The 24,577-nt window shown below is 43.1% G+C and overlaps 1 protein-coding gene across 1 annotated transcript in view; it reads right to left on the bottom strand.

Moving 5' to 3' along the window:
- tmtc1 (transmembrane O-mannosyltransferase targeting cadherins 1) overlaps positions 1–24,577 on the bottom strand; it is a 172,616-nt gene that overhangs the window by 126,757 nt on the left and 21,282 nt on the right. Inside the window, exon 2 of the mRNA XM_078242700.1 lies at positions 15,008–15,185. Coding sequence (XP_078098826.1) covers positions 15,008–15,185 — 178 coding nt within the window. The remainder of the gene's footprint in view (positions 1–15,007; positions 15,186–24,577) is intronic.

Here is a 24,577-nt window from a genome sequence, read left to right as displayed (position 1 = left end):
TCATAATGTGAGATCACAACAAAAACATTGTGCTGAATGTGCTGCATGTTTTTTATTATTTTATATGTTAATAAACTGTATTCTAAAGTGTAACTAAACCTCTGGTTTCTTCAGGCTTCAGTCATGACCCACTTTGATTGGGCAGTATCAACAAAATCAATGTCAATATCAAAATGATATTGTGATAAATATCCCATAATAATAATAATTCCCATCAAAAATGGGAAAATATATCGTGATTAAATTTTTTGCCATATCGCCCCGTCCTAGTTGAATGTTGGGTTGTAGATGGATGTAGATGTGTGTGTGTGTGTGTGTGTGTGTGTGTGTGTGTGTGTGTGTGTGTGTGTATATGTAAGTATGTGTGTTGAAAAAATAGTGTGTCTATTCTTAAGGGGCACACACAAACAAACACACACAGACAGACAGACAGACAGACAGACAGACAGACAGACACACACACACACACACACACACACACACACACACACACACACACACTGTCTTAAACCTCTTGGAAGCAGTGAGATGAAAGGAGATTATTTACATCCTTAAGAAGTTGGTAGAGTGTAGAGTTGGAAGTGGTGTGTGTGTGTGTGTGTGTGTGTGTGTGTGTGTGTGTGTGTGTGTGTGTGTGTGTGTGTGTGTACTGAAAACACATTGCTTAGTCACCCACAAATACTTTGAGGGGCCGGGTTGGTCGGAGATGAAAGGGAGGAGAACAGAGTAGGAAGTGAGGGATGAAGAGTGATCAAATGAGAGGTAGAGAGGTGCAAGATTAAAGGACGAGTTGGGGGGGGTGAGAGAGGACAGGGGAGACTTGTCTTTCTCTGCATGAATAAAACATTGGTGTGTGAAGATGTCGTCGCTGCATAGCTTACAGTAGTCATGTTTGTTTTAAACATTGGGAATGATAACATTAGAGGTTTGCTAGTCTATATCCACAATGTTCCACTTCCAGGATTGCTCTCGTTCACTGTTGTCCGTTTTCGGATGTCCGTCCCCTTCCTCTGTCTCTGTGTTGGTGTTCTAACCTCTGGTTGATTTCTGAGGACTATGGTTAACTGCTCCTCAGATCTTTCTTTCTTTCTTTGTTTTCTGTTGCACGACTGAAACTACTTTTGAACATGCACATGTTCCACCAAAACAAGTTCCTTCCTGAGACTATTTAGCAGAGGCACCGTGGCTCCGCTCAGCACCGCCCAAGACAATTGTGATTGGTTTAAAGAAATGCCAATAAAACTCTCATCCAGGAATGCTGTGTGGACTCGCCAGACCTTCCTTCACAACGCTGCGGAGGAAGGATCTGGCAATGCGAGACTAGGGGTTTGACTACCGGTGAATCAAATCCTCTCTCCGCTCTGCTCTGAAGCAGCGACGCAGTGATGCTCGTGCACATCTGTGTGTGGGTGGGGGGAGGGGTTAGACGGAGCCCTGAGGAGATGCTACTTTCAAATCTTGCTAGCTTTTCAACATTACCAACCCTGCCTCTAATACAAACAGTTGTAATGGGATAAGATGTCCTGTTTGCGGCTGCACAGTCACCAATCAGAAAGAATGATTCTCTGACATCAGCACCACGTTAAATCCCAGCCACATGGGTTTTCTCTTCCAAGCATTCTGCTAATCCGTTTTCAACATTATTTCAGGAACTGTAATGTCCTTTGTTTCACAGCAACTTGGCTAAATCGACAGCACCATTCTACCAGGTGACCTTTTTCTATATATATATATATATATATATATATATATATATATATATATATATATAGATCATATAGATCAATTTGATAGAACAGATGACTCTGAAACAGATGAAATAGGAGGAAGTGTGTGTTTTATATGGGGGGAATCGATACAGCATAGTATCGCAATATTTTCGTAATTTTTAATTTATAGCATCAAATCATAACAAGAGTTATCCCAAGACATTTTACAGATAGAGTAGCTCTAGACCACACTCTATAATTTACAAAGAGCCAACAATTCCAGTAATTCCCCCAAGAGCAAGCATTTAGTTTAAATTGTCAAACAACAGCAACAACAACTGTACCCAAAACTACTGTTCACACAACCAGAAACCATGGAATACCAGAACCACCCGGGATGCCATAACACACGCACTGCAGCCTACATCTGCAGTCTGGAAACATGGACAGGTATACAATTGTTCAAATTTATTTATTATTATTAGGATAAACCCCTTGAGATGTATCATCTCGTTTTCGAGGGGGTTCCAACATATAACACAATAATTACATAACAACGTTTAAACAAACCAAGTAAAGAAACGGATCTTATTTCCACAGAGCCTTAAACTTAAAAGCTCTTTTGCCGATTGTTTTTTTAACTCGCGGGACAGAGAAGTAGAGTGCCGAACTTCATCGTTTGATGTATAAGGTACAAGATACTGTTTTAAATAAGGAGGATAATTGAAATAAATACATTTAAATATATATATATATATGAAGCCAGTGAGTGTGTCTTCTACTACTTAGAGATGGTTAATTAAGTGCATTATACATTATACAGTGATGAGTGAGATAAGGACATCCAAGGACAAATCTGCAAGGGAGTTAAATGCATTTTGATATACAACATCACAATAGTCAATAATTGGAAGTATAAGTTGAGAGAAAAGTTTTATACGAACACTGCGCGTAAAGCAATTCCGAGCTCGATATAAAATGTTGATTCCAACGTTCACTTTACGTAACACTTGCTCGATGTGTAATTTAAATGAGAGAAGAGCAGTGAAAAGTGGAACCCCAGAGGCATGCTGCAAGGTCTAAGAACTATGACAGATTACATGCCCACCCCCTGCTTGTACCAAAAATGTATTTACTCTGAACATGGGAGGGTCTGATGAAGATATCATTCAATCAATTTATTTGTTATGTAAAATCATAAACAAAACGCAATTCCAGTGAAATGTAATCCTGTCAGTTCCTTCAATTTATGCGTTAAAACAGTGTAATAATAATAATTATATGTGCATGATGGGGGTACACCAGGGGATACACAAGGCCAGCAGTCCTTCTTCCAGACCTCAATAGAGAGAAAAAGCTGTTACCTGGGTGTTGTGGATCTTTATTGATTCTCCAATGCTGTTGGGTGCTCAATGGGAAGTGTAGTATCAGCTGTTTTTTATATTTGACTCATACTAGGGACTAAAAGTCAGGATATCTCTGCTTTTGCTGCATAGATTTGGACCATTGTTCTTTTATCTATGCTCTTATTCTTGTCTCATTACCATTATTCATAATGTGTACAGCTTATTTTTGCGCTATTATCATTCTCACGTCAATGTCATTTGTGATCGTGCTGTGTGCAGCTTATTTTTGCATTTATGCGTTAAACAAGTAGAATGTGTACGGCTTATCCTTGCATTTTTACAAGTATTTTTAAAATGTTACTGTATTTATTGTACTACATTATTACATTACATGTCATTTAGCTGACGCTTTTAGCGACTTCCAATTGCTATATATGTCAGAGGTTGCACGCCTCTGGAACAACTAGGGGTTAAGTGTCTTGCTCAGGGACACATTGGTTGATGTATCGCAGTGGGAATTGGACCCAGATCTCCCACACTAAAGGCATGATTCATATCCACTGCGCCATCACCACCACTACTCTACGTGCCTCTGCAAATTGCAAATTGGATTGCACTTTCCCAGCTTTATAGAAGTGCAATAACATGTTCATTGGAATACCCCTTTAATTGTAATTCAGCTGCTTGTTTCACTATTAGCAGAATAAATGGCTGCATATGGATGCAGGCAGTGTGACAACGAGAGGAGGAGGAGGAGAGAAACATACCTATTTGTCTAACCCCTCTCTCTGTCTCTGTCTCGCTCGCTCTCTAATTTGGGTCTATTACATAATTATTCAGGAATCTGAGCTAGGCTGCAGCTGCGTCTCTGCGTCCAAACCCCAGCACAGGGGGAGAGGAAGTGTGAAAGTGCAGCCTGCTTAAACACAACCAAACACAAATACGGAGTGAGCGTGACTTTTTGCAAACAGACTGTCAGAGTTGTGTGTCTCGAGTCTCCTATCCTTTTGCTTCATCCTAAGACAGCTTTGTGTGTGTGTGTGTGTGTGTGTGTGTGTGTGTGTGTGTGTGTGTGTGTGTGTGTGTGTGTGTGTGTGTGTGTGTGTGTGTGTGTGTGCGTGTGTGCAGCACACATATGGCTGACGGTGTCCACACATGGTCAGCATGCTATCAGCAGAGAGAGGAGAGGAGATATGGATGAATGGAGGCTTTTCAGCACGGAAAAAGGAGCCCCATTGACTGACTGCCAGACCGGCCATTCTGGACACAATAAAACAGTGGAGACTGTCTGAAACCAGAGACACACAGATCCAGGTTCTATTTGCAACTTAACAACGATGAACGGAGGGGAAAAGGTGACATCAAACTGTGATGCTGAAGACCTCTCTTTTTGATGCTGCCTTTCTTTAAATAATTGTTTATTTCTCTTACTGCACTGTAACAATTATTCTTGTATTATATAAGTTTTTATATTTTGAACTGTTTTGAACTGCTCTTTAATGTTTAATGTAGAGTAATGTAATGTTTGAATTGCCTTGTTGCTGAAATGTTCTATACAAATTAGGAATCGACCAATGATCGGCTGATTATCAGGGCCGATATTTGGCAATTTGCAGATTATCTGTATCTGTGTTTTGTTTGACCGATAACCAATAAAGTTAATTAATTAAAAAGTTGGCTCCGCTACAGTCTGCAACACCTGCAAACAAACTGTTAGCACGTTACAACTTCAGGAAGCTATTTTTGTTTTTATTTATTCATTTTTTGACTGTGTATTAAGTTTAAAGTTTCAGTTTTATTAAGCAATTGCTTAGAGCATTTAAAGAGTTTGGAGTTTGTAACATTCCAAATTGTTAATTTTGACTAAAATATTTTCTTTTTGTAAATGCATATTGGTTCCAAATATTGGTTTCATTAACTACTAATAATCTGTATTGGTCTTGAGAACCAGTATTGGTTGACCCCTAATACCAACAAAGCTGCCTTGCATTGCCTTGATACAAACAGCCCCAGGGGTCTTTGGAAGAAGAAGAGAAGAAGAAAAACTTTCCCTTGGGAAACTTCCAATCCAAAACCCAAAGATATTCAGTTTACTATGATATTACAACGAGTAAAAGTTGAGAGGCATTTGAGAGGCTGAAGCCATCCACTGTTTAGCATTTTCAGTTGTTAAATTACTTAAACCCTAAATCGATAAATGGTTGAAGATTAATTTATTGTCGATAGACCCATCGTTGCAGCTCCACTCGGAATATTAGTTTCCGCTTTCTCAAAGAGGGAACAAACATGCTTCTCTGGGCTGCACATCAAACGTGTGGCTGCCTGAGGTGTGTGTGTGGCTCCTTTTATACAAGACATTTTTTTAGCATCCCACTAGAAAGTTACACGTTACAGGTTCCATTTGACACGCTTACTGCTACTAAAATGCGTTTACCATGTGACGGTAGGCGGGGGTTTGTGGGCTGAACTTGATGACTGTAGACCAGGGGTCTTCAACAATTGTTTGTGGAAGGACTCCTTAGCTGAAAGAGACAGAGCAGGGACCCCCTACCACATACAAACCCAATTCCAATGAAGTTGGGACTATGTGTAAATAAAAACAGAATACAATGATTTACAAATCGTTTTTCAACCTATTCAAACCTCATTTTGATGCCTGTAACACATTCCAAAAAATCTGGGACAGGCGCATGTTTATCACTGTGTTACATCACCTTTCCTTTTAACAACACTCATTAAGCGTTTGGGAACTAAGGACAATAATTGTTGAAGATTTGTAGGTGGAATTATTTCCCATTATTGGTCGACTTCAGTTGATTAACAGTCCGGGGTCTCCATTTTCAATGGGAGACAGGTCTAGTACCTATACTATACTATACTATATATATATATATATATATATATACACAGTCATGTCAAAAAATTAGGACACCCATGCTAAAGTTGACTAAAAAGAGGAATAAAAAAATCATCTTTTGCAAATTGATCTTAATGCCTTAATTAAAAAAATGAGGAAAAATCCAATCTTTAAGGACACAAATTTTCTTTGTGAATGAATAATGTATCGTAAATAAATAAATGTTCTTCCTTAAAATACAGGGGGCATAAGTCAGTACACCCCTATGTTAAATTCCCATAGAGGCAGGGAGACTTTTATTTTGAAAGGCCAGTTATTTCATGGATCCAGGATACTATGCATCCTGATAAAGTTCCCTTGGCCCCCCCATCATCACATACCCTTCACCATACCTAGAGATTGGCATGGTTTTATTTCAGTTAGCCTAATAGCTGGTTTGATTTGCATTGAAAGATGATTTTATGGAAAGTACCCCATGCCAATCTCTAGGTATGGTGAAGGGGATGTGATGATGTGGGGCTATTTTAATTGAATTATTTAAAGTGGAACATTGTGGATATAGACTAAGAAATGTATAACCAAGACAAAAATGCTGAAAACCATGCCTAAATAGACTCAAATGTCATAAGTGGATTAATAAAATGCTTATAAACAGAAAGTAAACGTGACTCGTTTGAGTGTGTACACAAAGCCATAGCCAGCTCTCACTCCTCTCTCCCAGTCACATCCAGTCCCAAATGTTTCTGCCTGTATTCTGGCAGTTTGATTGGCATGCTGGGAGATGAGCAGGGAAATCAAACTCTCTCCTACACCATCCTGGAGACTTTGAGACCTTATTTCTGCCTCCTTCACGCTTCCTGCTCTCACTTTCTTTTCTGTCTCGTCGTCTTGCTTCCCTCACTCCCAGCTCTGTCTCTCTTTCTCTTTCTCTCCCTTTGCTCTCTCCTCTCCTCCTCTTTGTGCCTTGGCATCTCTCTGTGCAGGGAGTCAGTGGAGCGCCCTGGCAGGAGACCTGTCCTGCTACAACCCCTGCTGCTCTCTATTCATCTCTTCCTCGCTCGCTCCCTTTCTTCCTCCCTCTCCGCCTGCCCCTCGTTTCCTTTCATCGCCCTTCACCATATCTCATGCGTCTCTCTTTCTGCGCTCAACTCTTTCTCCATGCTGCACACACTCCTCTGATCCATTCATCTCCTTCCCTCCCCCTTGTGCACATTCCCATTCCAATTCCTGTACAGCGCTCGAGTAGTGAACATCTGAGCCTTGTATTGTCACTTTACCTGTTGGAGCAGGGAGAGGAATAATGATCTATCTGCCTAGTCACAGATGCCACAACTTGCATAACTTGACTCACCACCTTTCGGAATCTGCTAACAGGAAACGTTTCCCCTTTGGGAATCATATGGAAAGTAAAGCAGAGGTTCTAAATGGAAAGAGGTGTGTGAGAGCTAAACTACCTGACATATGGGAACACAGAGTAGTCACCCAGTTGTGGTATGTAACTAAGTACATTTACTCAAGTAAATACTTCTACTCCGCTACATTTCAGAGAGAAATATTGTACTTTTCACTCCACAACATTCATCTGTTACAGCTTTAACCCCCCCCTCAAAAATCAAAATCAAGCAAGTAGACCATCATGATACCATTACATCGCAATGTCTCTATCTCAAAACATGCAGGCCTAGTCGAAAGCTTGTACCTTTGACTCTTTATTTAAGATCCAGCTATTTTCTAACACAGATGAGTTTCATGCCGATCCAAGATGTAGAAGAGCTCCAACTGGGAGTCACGTGGCATTGTGAATACAAAAGATGAATGGGACATCTGCTTTCCAGAACCGGAATTCCGGAATTTCTGCTTTTCTACATTTTTTGTAAGGGTTAATGCCCGACATTAACAGCATTAACCCCCTTATACCATGGTCACTCGTTTTATAATCAAAATCTTTAGGTTACTTAACGTAACCCCGATTCTTTGATAACAGAGTGAGGTGTTTCACTATGGGAATCGCCCCGGCGTGACCAACTAAGGAAGCTCCAATGACACCACGTCTGTCCGTGACAGACAGGTTGAACTGTGCTAGGGCCACGCCCCCTCATATAATCACAGTCGACCAGCTCCTTACAAAGCATTCCAGATAGGTTTCTTTCCGTGTCTATGCAAGGAGGGACGTGTTGGTGAAACACCTCACTCTGTTATCAAAGAACCGGGGTTACGTTAAGTAACCTAAAGTTCTTTTTCTAACTCCGTACGGTGTTTCACTATGGTAGATATAGACCACTCCCGGATTGCCTGAATCTCCTAAAGCCAAATAATGTTGAACCGAGAGTCACACCAACCCCGGCGCTGCAACCTCCAGCACAGCCTCTGCCAAGGACGGTCCAGAAACATCAAGCCTGTAAAACCTCACAAAAGTGTGAGGCATAGCCCAGCTTGCTGCCGCACAAATTTCCTTCACCGAAACACCCCTAAACAGAGCCCATGAAGTGGCCATGCCCCTTGTGGAATGAGCGCTCAGACCCTGTGGGGCCTGTAATCGTTTACACTCATAGGCCAATGATATGGCCTCCACAATCCAGTGGGACAGCCTCTGGCAGGACAATGGCTTACCCTTGTGGGGAGTAGCCCAGGACAGAAACAGCTGAGCCGCTTTTCTGAACCCAGCCATCCGACTCACATACACGTGCAGAGCCCGGACAGGGCATAACATGTGAAGTCTTTGCTGGAGGCGGGTGGAAAGCCAAGAGCTCCACTGAGGGACACCTGTAGGTTGACTCCACCACCTTAGGCACAAACGCTGGGTTGGGCCGCAAACAGACTTTAGAGAGCCCTGGGGCAAACTGCAGACAAGTAGGCTGAACAGACCAAGCCTGTAAGTCACTTACTCGCTTTGCAGTGGTTAAAGCCAAGAGCAAAACTGTTTTAAGAGAGACAAACTTCATCCCTACTGCCTCCATAGGCTCAAACGTTATGAGAGAGGGCGTCCAACACGACCGACAAATCCCACAGAGGAAGCAGGGGCCTGGAAACCGGGAGCTTGTGGCGTGCCCCTTTCATGAAGCAACAAACCAAGGGATGTTGCCCTGCCGGCTTATCCCCGAAACCTAAGTGGCATGCTGAGACAGCAGCCAAGTACACCTTAATTGTGGAGAAAGCTTTCCCATTATTCATCAGGTACTGCAGGAAACACAGCAGGTCCACCACAGAACACTGGTAAGGGATGGTATCCCTACGTTCGCACCACTCCTCAAAAACCCGCCACTTTCCGCTGTAAAGAGAGCGGGTGGACGTGGCCCTTGCGCTTTGAATGGTATCAATGACCCGTTCTGGCAGGCCTGATGCATTCAGGTTCCACCTCTCACGGGCCAAGCCCAGAGTGCCAAAAGCACTGTGCGAGCCAACTTGTGCAACTGCAGTGAATAGAGTGCTGCCCTGGCCGTTGATGTACGCAACCACTGTGGAGTTGTCTGTTTTCACCAAAACATGACGACCTTGGAGAAAGTGCAGAAAATGTTTCAAAGCCAGAAACACCGCCATGAGACATTTATGTGAGCCTGGGCTAACCTCCGGCTCCATGTGCCATTCACTGTTCTCCCTAACAGTGTCGCTCCCCATCCTGACAGGGACGCGTCCATCGTCATGGTTACTCTGGATGAAACCACCCCTAGCGGCACGCCAGATGCGAGCGCCGCCGTGTCTCTCCATGGGTGGAGGGCCGGAAAAGGGAGAGACATTGCCCCAGAGACGCTAATCTCCCCTCCGATAGCATGACGCGGTAGAAGAGGGAGTTTATTTTGATTTGTGTGTTAACATCCTGAACGTGTATTTTCGAAGGTGTCTGTTTAACACACGGAGATCTAAAAACAGGCGAAGTGATGAGCCTCCTTTCTTGGGAATGAGGAAATAGCGGGAGTAAAACCCCTGATGCGTTTCCTCGCTCGGCACAGCTCTGATAGCTCGTTTGTTTAATAGGGATGTTATTTCGTCCTCTAGGACTTGTGCTGCATCCCCTTTCGGCACTGAAACTAACACACTAACACACCGTTAATCTGGGTGGTTTCATTGCAAACTGTAGCCTGTAACCCTGACAAACAGTGGATAAAACCCACGGGTGAACTGCGCATGCGCGCCACTGGTCCGCTTGAGCAGAGTGGGGGCACCTGGAGTCGCAGTGCAGTGACGTCACCTCCCTGGACTGGAGGGAGCAGTCTGCCCTGGGAGGAGTGTAAGCTCCCCCTGCAGGGAACGGATGGTTCAGTTTTATTTTGGGTTTTATTTTTATTTTGTTTTGAGGGGAGCATTTCGCCCCTTGGCTCTGTTCCTGGATGCGAGAATGCAGGGTTTATTTGTTGCCTCTCTGAACATGGTAAAAGTGCTTGGTGACACTGTGAACATGGTGAAAGTGCTTGGTGACACTGGAATACTTTCTGCCCCTGACTCTTCTCCTCGTGGATGAGGAGGGAGAGAAACTGAGAGGGGCCCCCTGGAGAACTGTGAAACACCAGGGCCCCTGAACCACAAACCTCGGGGCTCTGCTCTACCTCTCCAACCTTCCTCCTCTTTGTAGGAGGGCTGGAGGGAGAAGCTGGGGGGGTTAGGATGACCGCTCCTTCCCCTCTCCGGGATGGGAGTGGCGGTTCTTTGCTGCTGCAGCCACGAAGGAGTGTTTCCCCCACGGCTTGGGATTGTCTGACCGAGACTGATGGCTAGTCTGTTGACCAGTGGCTTGTCTCTGTGGCTTTGCAGCCCCTTGCTTTGCCTTTGCTGCAGCTGCGGCAAAGCCACCTCTCTGTCCCTGCTGGGGGCGGGGTGTGTGTTTTCGGGGTAGGCAGAGGTCAAAGGCTTCACCCTCGTGTTTCCTGAGGGTGCTGGCCTCTCTCATCTTCTCTAGAGCAGGGCCAAACAGACCTTTGGTGGGGTGGTATGTTGCGTCCATAACCTCTGCTTTCTGTGTGTCAGGCCCGATAGGTTCAGCCACAAGGCCCTCTCACCTGCGACTGCGAGCCCCATTACACGGCCGCAGCCTTGCACTGCACCCCGTGAGGAGCGCAGCACCAGGTCATTCACCACACAGATTTCGTCCCAGAGGACCAGGTTAGGAGCCCCTGAGTCCAGCTGACAGCCCATCTCCTCGAGGATTTAAGCCTGGTACGCAGCCAGCAGTGTCATTGCATTTAGAGAGCACACCGACTGCGCTGCATATCTGTACATCCTCTGAAACATAGAGGTGGTGAGGCGTTCCATCTTGTTAGGCAGAGGAATGCTGTGGGAGACTGAGAGAGCGGCGGTTTGGATGGAGGTGATGAGCCACTGAAGGCTCCACCACTGGGGGTTCGGTCAGCCCCAGCGCCTCCATCCTGTGGATCTCCAGCTTAGAGCAGCCCTTGAGCCTACTCTTAAAAGGGCTAGACCAGTACCGGCTCATTTCCTTCATACAGGCAGGCACTGTCGGCAGAATCTATTTCGCAGGCGGCTGGGCTGGTGGGAGCCTCTTGCCGTCGTATAGGTCTCTCTCTGCTCGTACAAACTGCGGTCCGCTGGGGGAGCAGCGTCGGTTGCACTAGGAGGCCTTGAATATGGAATGGGGAATGTGGAGTCCTCCTCTTCGTCCTCCATCCCATCCATGTCGAGGATATCAGAGATGGCATCGCCCTCCGTGTCCTCACCGCCCGGTTCCACTTCGAGGAGGTCCTAGAAAAGTGGAGGCATGTCCGCCCAGCTAGGTGTAGCTCGCGGCTGATGGGTACTGCTTGTGGCTTTTGGGGTGGCTCCCAACAGACATGGGTCATGACTGTTGGACACGGCCACTCTCAGCCGCCTTTCCAGTATCTTTTCCGGCATTGACGCGCAGTGGGCGCACAACTGGGAGTCAGCCAGCGCTGCCTGGGCATGTTTAATGCCCATGCAGAGTTACACAGCTAAGCAACCGATAAACAACTACTGACTAGCCAGAGAAAAAGCAGTTCGCCTTGACGCGGACACTGCTTCCACTGTGTAACCACAAGGTAAAAACTTATTTCGAAGTACCTACTCAGCGAATCCAGACTGGGTCGGGAACTGCGTTTGGCGACGTAGTCCTTAACGGTCCGTCTGTGAACTGTAGCAGATAGCCAACCAAGCTAGCCCAGAAGCACTGAGGGAGCTTAGTATAGTTTCTTCAAGGGAAGAAAGCGAGAATGATTTGTAAGGAGCTGGTCAACTGTGATTATTTGTGGGGGCGTGGCCCTAGCACAGTTTGACCTGTCTGTCACGGACAGACGTGGTGTCATTGGAGCTTCCTTAGTTGGTCACGCCGGGGCGATTCCCATAGTGAAACACCGAACAGAGTTAGAAAAAGAACTAAAGTTTCCCTGGTTACGCCTGAGAATTTGACCTGGAATAATCATTCCCATCCCATAAGGTTCTTGTGCAATGCAAACGTTCACTACTCCAGGAAATAGGACGGACCTTAGATACAACTTGCCATGCTTAGCAACGGGAGATATTTATAGTCCGCTTAGTTCAGCTCAGCTACGAGCCAGAAAGCTAATGCTATGCTAGAAAGATTCAAAGTCAATAACATTGTGTACAGTTGGCAATCAGTAAATATAATTTCACAGTATGTTTAACAACAAGGCAAGCTAGCTATCAGCCATGCCATTGTCCCCAAAACAAGATAACGATTTTCACGAACAATTATCCGCGATGTGTAACATTACTATCGGCCGCAGCCTGAAGTAGCAACCTGAACAGTGAACGGGATGTGAAGTATCGTTGTTCGCTATGAAACAAAGTCAGTTCGGAGGGGCAGTGTAACTTACATCTTGTAGATTGTGTGTTAGCGCCTTCCTGTGGAGTTCAGAGGACGAGGCACTGAAGCACCACACAGTGTTAAAATTAACAGATTCACATTTCCTTTTTGTTTTAATGTAGCGCATTCATTTAGAACAGTAAACAGTCAGTTTCACCGGAACTCCTTTAGTAGGTGTCCTATTACACATTTTTATGGACACCCTGCAGCCAATCAGAATCAATGATTCCCCCAGACCATGGTATAAATCATTGTAAACTGAATGTCTTTCAGCTTTTGGAGTGTTGGTTGGACAAAACAAGATATTTGAAGACGACACCTTGGGCTTCAGAAAATTGTAATAGGCCATTACGTCCCTCTTTTTTAAAATTTTCAAAATGATTGGCTTGATAAATAAACTAGTCTGCATTGTAATGGTTAGTGAGAATAATCCTTATTTGCAGCTATAGTGGATATGTTTTCCAAGCACGTGAGAGGTACTTTTCCTTTTTTAATTTTGATAGAACTCCTCACAGTCACAGAAAAGAACTGCTGAATAGGTATGAGGTGGTCATGTTTTCCCAATAGGAAGCAGCAGCACAAGATACTCAACTGGGACAGAACAAGCAGACCCCAAGGGGAATGTCGTCTGTTTTTAGGCTCTGAATAAATTCTGAATCAGCTTGAGCATAAATTCTGCCCCTGACTCTGCTTCCCATTTGACTGTCTTGCAGGAGGCTGCATTTTAAACAGAACAAATGATAAATAACTATAATTTATTACATAATAAAAAAGGAAATTTAATTCATAAACAAATCAGCAAGAGCATTTCCATGGCCAATCAATTTGCTCAAACATTATTGCACAATTCTTTTAACCAATCAACCAACCACATGCTACAGGCTCCAGGATACATTACTGAATGTAATTATGCTCTAGTGAAGTACAAAGGGTTTTCTATTGGTTTCCACTGACTACAGCTGAACTGAATTAATGAGACCTGGAGATATGTTCCACTTCAATGGCTTTCCATTTAGACATGTAAAGGTTAGGCGCAACATAGACCTTTCTCACAGAAGACATGTTGACTTGTCATAGTAAGAAAAGCAATTGCTCAGTTTCAATAAAGCTATAGTGCATAGCTTCTGTCTCCCCCATGAGGAATTCTAAGCAATGACAACGATGATCCACGTGATACAAGCCTTCTGTGATCACCCCCCTCACCCCTCCTCCATTACTAGTAGCCAAGGAGGACACGGAGGATTAAAAAAACCTGATGGACTCTTCAGAAGAGGTCATTATCTTCACTCCAGTTTCTGCGCGTGAAAGTCGCCGGACGCCACAATCTTCTGAACATAGCCATACAGTCTTAATTATCTTTGTAGCAACTCATTTGGCAATGGCTTGAATGTAACAGACGTTCATTAATATAACATAAAAGGGTATTGTTTTAGCACTGGTATTGGAAAAAAAAACAAATGATACCCAACCCTGGACATGATGCAGTAGGCTTCATTAAGAATAAAAAGAGCAAGTAACAAGTAAACACCAAGTCATTTGAAGGATAAACTAAATAACACAATATACTGACTTCATTTGAAATTGGCGGGCTCCTGTCTGCAGACCTGATCGACATCAGATGTGTGGTTCACTGTAGCTAAGGTTAGCCCAGCTGGACGGATGTCCAGAGGACAAACAATACTGTTGCTCCGACTTTATCTCTCCATTTACTGCAACCGCTAAAATACATTTATACTCGGAGAAGGTGAGCGTCGTTAATACAGTTCATCAATCATTGACATATTACTTGGCATAAAGACTGGAAACAGGAAAGTGCTGTCCCACCTCACTTTCAAGGTAACAAAATCTGCCTACCATCACGTCTTGTTTCACAAGTTAATAATTAACATAAGCAGTTTGCGGTTCAACTGGGGGTTGTGTGACAGACTATTTCTTGGCTGGGACCAGTTCCCAGGAAAAAGGGAAGAAACTCCAGGAAGTTACTGGTCCCAGCCAAGAAATAGTCCGGCATATAACTATTTCCCAAAACATTGAAGTATTCCTTTGAAGTGCTCCTCAGGACCTGAGGTTGCTGGATGAGGGATTAGAGCTTGCAAAATGGCTGGCAGTGCTGGTAAAGGTCAATGCTCTTATAGTAGCCATTTCAATGAAATGGGACATTGTGTGAAAGGTCAAAGTTTCAAATTAGATTGAGAAAATGTAAACCAATTTGTAATGTGTTCAAGATGTCAAGGTAGAACCCAGAGGGTTCAACTCTTGCATGAACTCCACCCGGTTGTTGAAAGTCTGTGTGTCGCGTACTCACGGCCTCGGTGTGGACGGGGTGCACAGCGAAGAGGAGTGCTGTGACAAAGGCCAGGCGCCAGTCTTCAAACACGCAGCGCTCACACGTGTGCATGAGCAGGCAGGTTACAGCGCAGTGCAAACACACGTTGATGATGTGGAAATAGAGAGGTGTCATGCCGCCCAGCAGGATGTTCAGCCTGACAGACAGAGAGAGAAATATTCAGCACTGTAAGATGAGATGGGAGCTGCACTTGCGTTATCTCTGGCTGTGTGAAAGTTCATGCATAAAATATATCAGATATGATTAAAACTCAAAAAAAAAATGGATAAATAAGTACAGTCAATGCCATTAATTTTTCCATAAACCCTAACCACATACAGACAAAAAAAAGGGTCATCCTTATCTAAAACAATCGCTCCGCAGTGGAATTGTGGAGGGTATCTCCAAGGTAAATTAGCTTTTACATTTCCTGGATGAAGTGATTGTCCTATTATCCTGAACAGAATCTCAATCCATTTTCTGCAGTGCCATGAATTTCAAATGAAAGCATTGCTTTGAGAAAGACCATATCACACCCTGCTTGAGAACTTCCAGCAGCTAATCCATCAGTGAAGAATAACAGTGAGATGCAATTTTCACTTGGTTTACCATAATTGGTATTACACTGTGACAATTCCCTTTCCACCCAACAGAATATCAACAACCTGATAAAAGCAAACTCCGAAAGCACTGCAGCGGTTTAGGTTCCAGCTGCCATTCCATGATATAAGATTTTATTTTAATAATTTATCATTTTAATATCATTTTATTTGATCAGTGAAGTAGGAGACATTTAAACTTCAGAAACAATATTTATGTACATATTCATAGATTGTGGATTTTCCAAGAGGGACAATGAGTAGATAGATAGAGAATATTTACCCAGGTAATTGAAGGTGCAACATTTTTTGTTCAAACCCACAGCTTTATTTTAAACCAGCCAAGAAATAGTCCGGCATATAACTATTTCCCAAAACGTTGAAGTATTCCTTTGAAGTACTCCTCAGGACCTGAGGTTGCTGGATGGCTGGCAGTGCTGGTAAAGGTCAATGCTCTTATAGTAGCTATTTCAATGAAATGGGACATTGTGTGAAAGGAATATCAAACTCAGGTTGAACATCACACAGCTTCAATGAGGAGTTAGAACGAGATTAGTCTATATGGACGACGTTTCATTTACGGGATGGTTCCGGAGGTTCTGCCGGATGTCCGTCACTAGGATGGGTATCGGTAAGATTGTAATGGTATTACTACTCTTACCGATACTGCTTTAACTTGATTGTTATCAGTACATTTATTAAGGAAAAAAGAAACAAATTAACAACAGAATTGACGCTTCTTTATTTTCTCATATGTACTGTATATCAATTAACATCGTTGAGTAGCGAACTACAAAAGCATTGTTTTGAGCAGATTATAGAAACGTAAAATAAATAAAACAAAGCATTTTTCCAGCAAAGGAAACAGCATTTGTTTTTAAACAAATCGTTATTTGACTCGGGTGAGACATACAGATAGGCTGCAAAAGGCCTAACAGTTCTTAGCTGTTCTTCTGGAGAAAAGATCAACATGTTTGCCTTCTCTGGCTGAAGTCGGGACCTCTCCTGTCTTATAGTGTTCCCTGCAGCTCGCTACCATTACACTTTCTGACCATTTCAGATTGAATTTATGAACGCGCCTACAACAATCAGCTGGCTAATAGTTACTTGTAATCATTAACTCATGTTGTCGTATAATTTACTTAACTCCGTGTGTGGGCTCCAGGCTGCTAGCATACAACATACCTGGGGCAACGATAGATGAACTAGCTAGATGGTCAAAAACTGTGAATTTCTCCATCTGTATATGATGGACTTTACTTAAATGTTTTGAAAGATTACTCGTGTTTCCGCCCTTACATGCAAAATACTTGTTGCACTTGTGGCAACAAGAATTATTTGTCAGCATCTATTATAGTAAAGTGTAACCACACTTCTGCATGTTTAGTTCTCTCCACGCCATCGCTAAAACAGGTTTTTGTGTATGTATATGTGCATGCGCAGCACCGTGTGTGAGTGAGCACTCAGCTGCCTCCGCCCCTCGCACACGGGTTCTGAGAGAGAGGGAGAGATCTTTCTTTTGGATTGGGAATAGCAAAAATGCATCGTAGACGAACGTCATAAATCAAAACGAAATTGGAGTTGTGAGGAAATTATTATTGCTTTTATGTAGCAACAAATACATGTATTTTTTTTTTCTCTCCGCAGCACTGTGGAGGAAGGTCTGGCAATGCGAGACTAGAACAAGATAAAAATAAAAGATTTTTTTTCCTACCTTAACGCTACTGACAAGGGAAAAGGGCGAGCTGAACAGAGTAGGGCTTCACATCCGAACTCCTTATTTCTGATTGTAATCAGTTCTAATGGGGTCCTCTGTGAGCCCTCGTCCAGTGTATTATGTGATGAAGGAGACTCTGGCCTCCACTATCCCTCTTTTATTCATAATTCAATGAGGATGATATAAAAAGCTGCTTGAGCTTGCAGAGAGCACATTAACCCTCACCATTATCTCACCCTGCCCTTAGCTGATGCTGATCAGCTCTAATGCTGATGCTGAGATGAGTGTGGAGCAAGTGAAGGGCTCGGAGATAAATTTCCCTGAGGGCCGGCCAGGGTCTTCGACCCATCCGCGATGTGAACGCTTCAGAGGAATTCAAATTTCTCATTTGAGGCATTTAGCTGATGTGCTTATCCAAAGAGTGTTACAATAAGGGCACAGGTCAGGGTCCAGTGTCCCGCTCAAGGACATTTTGACAGGCTGCTGGAGGGATCTAATATGTGTCCTTTTAGTGATGGGTCTGTATAACCACTTCTCTCAAACATGAATAACAATGAGCCTGACTGGGCCTGTATGATGATAATACACCTTATCATTAGGGATGGAAAGGTTCAAGTAAAAAGCCCAAACCGTTCGATCCGCCAGTCACAGTTCGGGGCGTGTATGTATTGTTCGGTTCATTTTAGCCTCACAGATATCAGTCAAAAAGGCTTGTTCAGAATTCTTTTTCAAATAAAGTTAGTGGGGTGAAAAAAAACAAAAGCCGTAGTGAAACTGCAAAATATAAAAATCAAATACGGATCCAGCCCTATTTCATTGTATTTGAGTCTGGTGCTGATTGAGCTTATGCTTTACTTTAAGTTGATGACCTTGGTCTACGTATAATGTGGCCATGTTTAAATAAAGCTAACAAAGCTGCATTTGGCTACCGCCAAACAAACAGAAATGCAGCTATTGTTAGCTTTGTTACACTATATATATATATATATATATATATATATATATATATATATACACATTATTTTATTTTGTTTAGGTTATTAAATATTCTGGAGAGCATTACATCAGCAGTTAACAGATCCCTGAAATTTCAAATAAGCTGAATAAAACACTGCAGGCAGAGAGGGCAGACAACTGAGGGTAAAAAATGCTTAGATAAGCTTTGAATATGGGATAAACAAAGTCCATTTTCTGAAATAAAGGTTGGCATAGTATGGGCGCCCAGATAGCTCAGGTGGTAGAGCAGGCGCCCATATGTAGAGGTTTACTCCTTGACACAGCGGGTCCGGGATCGACTTCAACCTGCGGCCCTTTGCTGCATGTCATTCCCCCTCTCTCTCCCCTTTCATTACTTCAGCTGTCCTGTCTAAATAAAGGCTGAAAATGCCCAAAAAAATAATCTTGGTTGGCATAGTATATTTAAACATCTTAGCTGACAGAATCACACCACGTCCCTAACTGGATCCTTGAACTTTAGGTAATAACTTTTTTTCTTCTGAAAGATATTAACAGCTTTTGGGAAATGAAGCTCTCGCATCATCTGAATCAGCTTCTCTCGGACTCTAACAGCACCGTCCATCACTTACCTAACCTTCTTTGTCATTTCTTATTTTTCACTCTTCATCTCCTACTCTTGTCTCTTTCTATTATCTGCTGTGTCCATCTCCTCCTCCTCCTCCTACTCCTCTCCTCATTTATCAGAAGAGCATCCGTCACGTCTTCTTCCTTCCCTGTCTTGTGTCATCTGTCCTTGTGACTCTATTTTAATCACATGGCCTCTTGCTATCTCTATCTCTCGCCATTTATTTATTTCTCTCTCCCTATCTCCCTTGTTTTCTCACCACAATCACTGCTCAGTTCAGGACTCAGCTAGAAAAAAAGTGCCTTGAGGAGGTGTGTGTGTGTGTGTGTGTGTGTGTGTGTGTGTGTGTGTGTGTGTGTGTGTGTGTGTGTGTTTGTGTATTTAGAAATGTTGTGTGTCCTTCACCTTCATAGCATCCCAAAAGCCCTGCAGTGTTCACTGACGCGGAAAAGGCAATGCTGGCTACTCATTGGGTTCAGTTTGGTTCAGTATTGACTTAATCTCAGGTATGACCACGCCTTTCCTGCTGCGGCCCTTACACTGTCGAGCTGAAATGTTTTTAAATGTGCTTTATAAAAAAATTTGACATGACATTCCCCATAGGTTTACCGCAGTAAGATTTTATTATCATTTCTGACTCCTCGCTACTTCACTTTGCTGCTGGCTGGTGAGTGGTTAGTTACTAAAAGGAGAAAAGCTGGTCCACCTTAAAGATCGGTCCACCTTAAGTAAGCTTGGGCCAAAGTTGGCACTAACTTCGGAGCTAACCCTCTTACTTTTTCTTTTTTTTTAAGATTTTTTGTTGGCATTTTTAGGCCTTTATTATTGACAGGACAACCCAGACCTGAAGGGGGAGAGAGAGGGGAAATGACATGCAGCAAAGGGCCGCAGGTCGGAAGCAAACCCTCGGCCGCTGCGGAGAGTACCGAGCCTCTATACCTGGGCGCGCGCTCCACCAGATGAGCTACCCAGGCGCCCCTAAGCTCAGTTGGGTCTTGGAGTTGAAGGATTTTTTATTTTGGACAAGCCTACTGCTAACTTCATACTCACCATCTCTCTCTCTCTAACTTTACACACAGCCTATGCACTGGCTTATTCTTCCTTAAAAGAGTTTGCTACTTATATGAGACATTTTTTGTTCAGAAAAAAACATTTTAAAAATGCATTTAAAGAATTTCCTGATGGCCCGCTGTGATTTCAACTTAGACCCAATTTGCAATACACTGGTGGCAACCCTGCTGCACATGCTGTATATACACACAGAGACAGACCTGCTTAATGTCAGGCCAATGAAAAAGTTTCGCGGCACGTTGACAGATATTTGGAGCCCTGAGATTCCTGGAATCTTTGCGTTCTATTTGCGTTTAACACAAGGCTTTTCATACTGTTAGGCACGCCTCCCCAAGGGGCTGTGCAGGAGAGTTGAAGGAGAGGGGGCAGAGGGACAGACATGAGGACACTGTTTACTCTGCTGTCTGCATCCGTTTTGAAGTACATCAGAGCCTTATGTGATTAAGTTAGGCACTGTGCCTTTCTCAGTAGGTCTACTGATCTGACTCCAGTCTGTGATACAAAGCCAACGATCTTCTTTATTTCCTCCCATCCTTCTCACGCCCACTTCCAGCTCCTTCCCTCTGGGAGGCACTACAGGTTACCGTCCACTAAAACCAAACAAGCAGTTGTCTTCCCTTAGCCATCAGGACTGTGAACTCTTTCCTGTAGCCCCCTCCTCACATAACACTGATGCATTCCCCTGATTGTCTCATGTTGTTCATACATGTATCTTGCTTATAGACTGTAAAGATGGTGGCGGTAGCAGCAGTGACGTCACCCATTGGTTTGTGGACTGCTGTTAAGACTGGAGTTTGGCAATTTGGCCATCACCATCTTGGTTTTTTGAAACCGGACATGATGATTTTTAGACGAGAGGATGGAACTGGGAAGGATGACGTGCCTAAGCCAGTGGGGTTTATGGTTTCAATGGCACTGCGCTAAGCTAAACACTAAAGAAGGAAAGTTGTTTATTTTTAAGCAGATGAAGCGAGACACATAGCAGAGTTGTACTGGCGGGTAAACGCGGACCTCCGGGTACTGCCGCCATTCATCTTCATGTATGGCACTACACAGAAAATGTTGAAAAAAATAGAAAATCTATACGAATAATAAACTATCTATCATTTTCTGTAATTTCTAAAAATAATCATACATCGTGCTGTAACAGCTGCAGCATAGAAAATGCCTGTGAGGGGATTTTTACTGAAACTTGGTATTCAAAAAGCACATTAGCAAAACCATGTTGTCTGTCTTCAAAATGGCCTGGCGTTATCAATTATTTTCATATTTTCCATTTAATAAGCGGTATCTGTTAATACTGTAATGGACTGTGTTAATTTTCCAGGTTAATGTCTTCATGTTAATGTTAAAATGTTAAGAGTATCACGGTTTACATACAGTAGTTGGGGCCAGATTAGAGATTTTGAGTTAAACACTGAGATTTCCACCTGTCAGTGAAGTAAACGTGAGTTAGATGCTGTGAACCCTGTCTACATGTCATCTTCCAATGAGAGTGAGCCGCGGGAGATTGTACACCTGTAGTTGGCTGAGAGCTAAGGGGGGGTGGCTGTTGTGATGTCCTAGAGGAAGCGAAGGGGGGTGGGAGAGAGAAGGTAGCGGGGTGTGCGAGTAATGTGAGGTAATGTGTATTTTTCACTGAGGTATTTCTTTGTTTGGCGTTGGTTACGGCCCACAGTAACCTGTATTCAAGTCAGTAATAAAACCTACAGTAAACTGGCTATAACGTCTCACCGGCTGCTTATTGGGGGACGTTACAATACTTTTAATATGCAAAGTCTTGATAGCAGTTAGAGTTGAACTAGTCTATATCCACGACGTTCCACTTCCGGGATTGCTCCGTTGCCAACGGAAACAAGTTCCTTCCTGAGGCTATTTTGCAGAGGCACCATTGCTCCGTACGGCGCTTAACAGCCTGAGACGATTGTGATTGGTTTAAAGAAATGCCGATAAACCAGAGCACGTTTTTTTCCCATCCCAGAATGTTGTGTGGAGTAGCCAGACCCTCCCCGGCAGCGCTGTGGAGGAAGGTCTGGCAATGCGAGACTAGAGTTGAACAAATGCTGGTAAATTTCCACAAGGAGAGAAAGAGTGCAGAAAAAGGGCCTGGCATTCCCTGTGACCCGAATCACCCTTTCATCATTTCACAGATCAAAGTGGAAATGCCTTTTCTCAGCTATACGGCAGCTGTGGCAGGTGAGAGTAAAGGATTGAAGGCTAAAGGCTATCTCACCAGATGAAGAAAAGAGTGTAGCTACACATCCATCCCCCAGGAGGGTCTGCCATGTGAACCAGCATCCTTCACATGACAAACTAACAAAGATGCAGTGGAGAAACTGACAGCCCTGGAAGCTACAACCCAAAGCATTGAACATCCCCCCGAATGAGCAATAGGAATAGACCGATTATCAGCCCCGGCCGATTATGGGCCTGTTTTTGTGCAGATTATCTGTATCAGTGTTTTATTTGCCTGATAACTGATAAAGTTAATGAATTAAAAACTGTTGTACTTTGGCTCGGCTACAGCTCTGTGTCTGTTCCTCTGCTTTGGTTTGACTCACCACTGAGTGTGACTTAATGTCCCCCCCCAACAACACCATCTGACTCTCTTTTACTGGGGATTATGTTGAAAGTTTCTCATTTATTAAATAATTGCTTAAAGCATCTAAACAAAGTTTTGTGTTGGAGTTTGTAACATTCCAAAATCTTAATTTATTCTCTATATGCTACTGAATATATACTCTATATGCAGTATGGCACAATAATATCGTTTTTGTTATTGTCATCGTGATATCAAGTGGCGCAATTTTTTCTTTTATATTCAATTCAATCTTCAATTTGTTTAATAAAATAATGTTGGAAATGATATTTCATTTGTTTTAAATTCAACAAGCAGTTTGTTGTATTTTAGCAGAATACTGAAAGCAGCAGAGCTGAGTAACTTTAAGTACACGGTTTATGTTTCGCAAGTAATCGTTATCGCAACATTCAAAAACCTTATCACATATTTTCCTCATATCGTGCAGCCCTAATATTCATATCGGTTCCAAATATCGGTTATCGTTTATAATCTGTATCGGCCTTGAAAAACCAGTATCGGTCAATCCCTATGAGCAATGAGGCAACACCTGTCACTCCTAAGAGATCATCTTCCCCTCTATTGTATCTGGATAATACTGTAGCGCAGGGCTGGGCAATAATTCAATATGATAATTTATCGTCTTTAATGGAATCGTGTTGTTAACAAATCATATATCGAGATATCGTGACATTACGTTGTCTAAATTGATAATAACAAAACATTTTGAGGGAATATCATTTGAAGAATTGAAGATTTGTTTTGACGTCACACTATTTTTGTCTATAATTTCACTTGAAACTGTTTACCACATTATTAATGATTATTTATCTAAAATCTCACTGTAATAATTTTTTTGTGAAAGCACCAATTGTCAACCCTGCAATATTGTCGCAAAATCGACATCGATGTATTTGTTCAAGAATATCGTGATATCTGATATCTGATCTCTCACTCATCGTTTACTGCTGTTTGTGTGTTTCTGAGAGCAGATGCTCCTGCAAAGCCGCAAGTCACACCGTCTACTCTCAGGAGACACATTAAGGCGCCAATATCTCCTTCAACCACTGCCAGATGGAGGATTGGCGAGCAGCTGCTTGAGGGGTTTTACGCTGTTGGGTAATTAGACTGACATCATCAAACAGTGAAACCATCCTGCTGCCTGACCACACAAACACCAGGGTACCCACACTCATAGTCACACACTCGCAGTTTTAGTTTTCTTAAGTGCAGAGTGTGCTGATAGAGCTTGAAGAGTGTTGTGGAATGTGAATGGCTGCCCTGGTGACACACTGGGACATAATGTGTCCCCAGGGCAGCCATTCACATTCCACAACACTCTTCTAGGTTTTCCCCAAATTAATTCCCCTGAAGTGAAAACTATTCCCAGAGCCAAAGTGGACAGAGCTGCAGGGTCTGGTTGTCATTTTACTTAATATTAAAAGGAACAGTTCCAATCTGTAATAGATTTACTCAGAGCCATAGAGATATAAAGAGTAGCGACACTCGTTGATCTCGCTAGCAGGGTGGTCACATGGTTCATGTAAGCCTGTATAGTTCCAAACACACGCAGCGCTGTCATGTTCTACTATGGGACTGACAGCAGCAATTGCGATATTGAATGATAAATATGAATAAAAACACATACCCATGTACTTGTTTGATTGTTATTGCATATTTGTAAATGTCAGTTTTACATTTGGAGTGGTAGGGTGACGACTGAAAGCTATGTATAGATATGTTTTTAACTTTTGGAGGGAAAGCTTCACGTCCGTGTTAGCATGGGTAGCACTAGGCTACTGTCTTATATTGTTCTTTGTGTCACGGGGGCTTGTTTAGTTTATTTATATTTTGTATCAGCCTGTCCAAACGTTTGTTCTGACATGTCTGGACCCCCCCGTGCCAGTTCACGTTAATTGACATCACAAGCTCAACGCCAGGTCAATGCAAAAACGTCAAAAAATAAACTAAGTCCCGGGGACCCAAAGGACAACACAAGGGT

This window comes from Sander vitreus, chromosome 23 (genome assembly GCF_031162955.1).
Source record: "Sander vitreus isolate 19-12246 chromosome 23, sanVit1, whole genome shotgun sequence".
Lineage (NCBI taxonomy): Eukaryota > Metazoa > Chordata > Actinopteri > Perciformes > Percidae > Sander > Sander vitreus.
The sequence above is the reverse complement of the archived record's forward strand: the minus strand, read 5'-3'. Positions and strand labels throughout refer to the sequence as shown.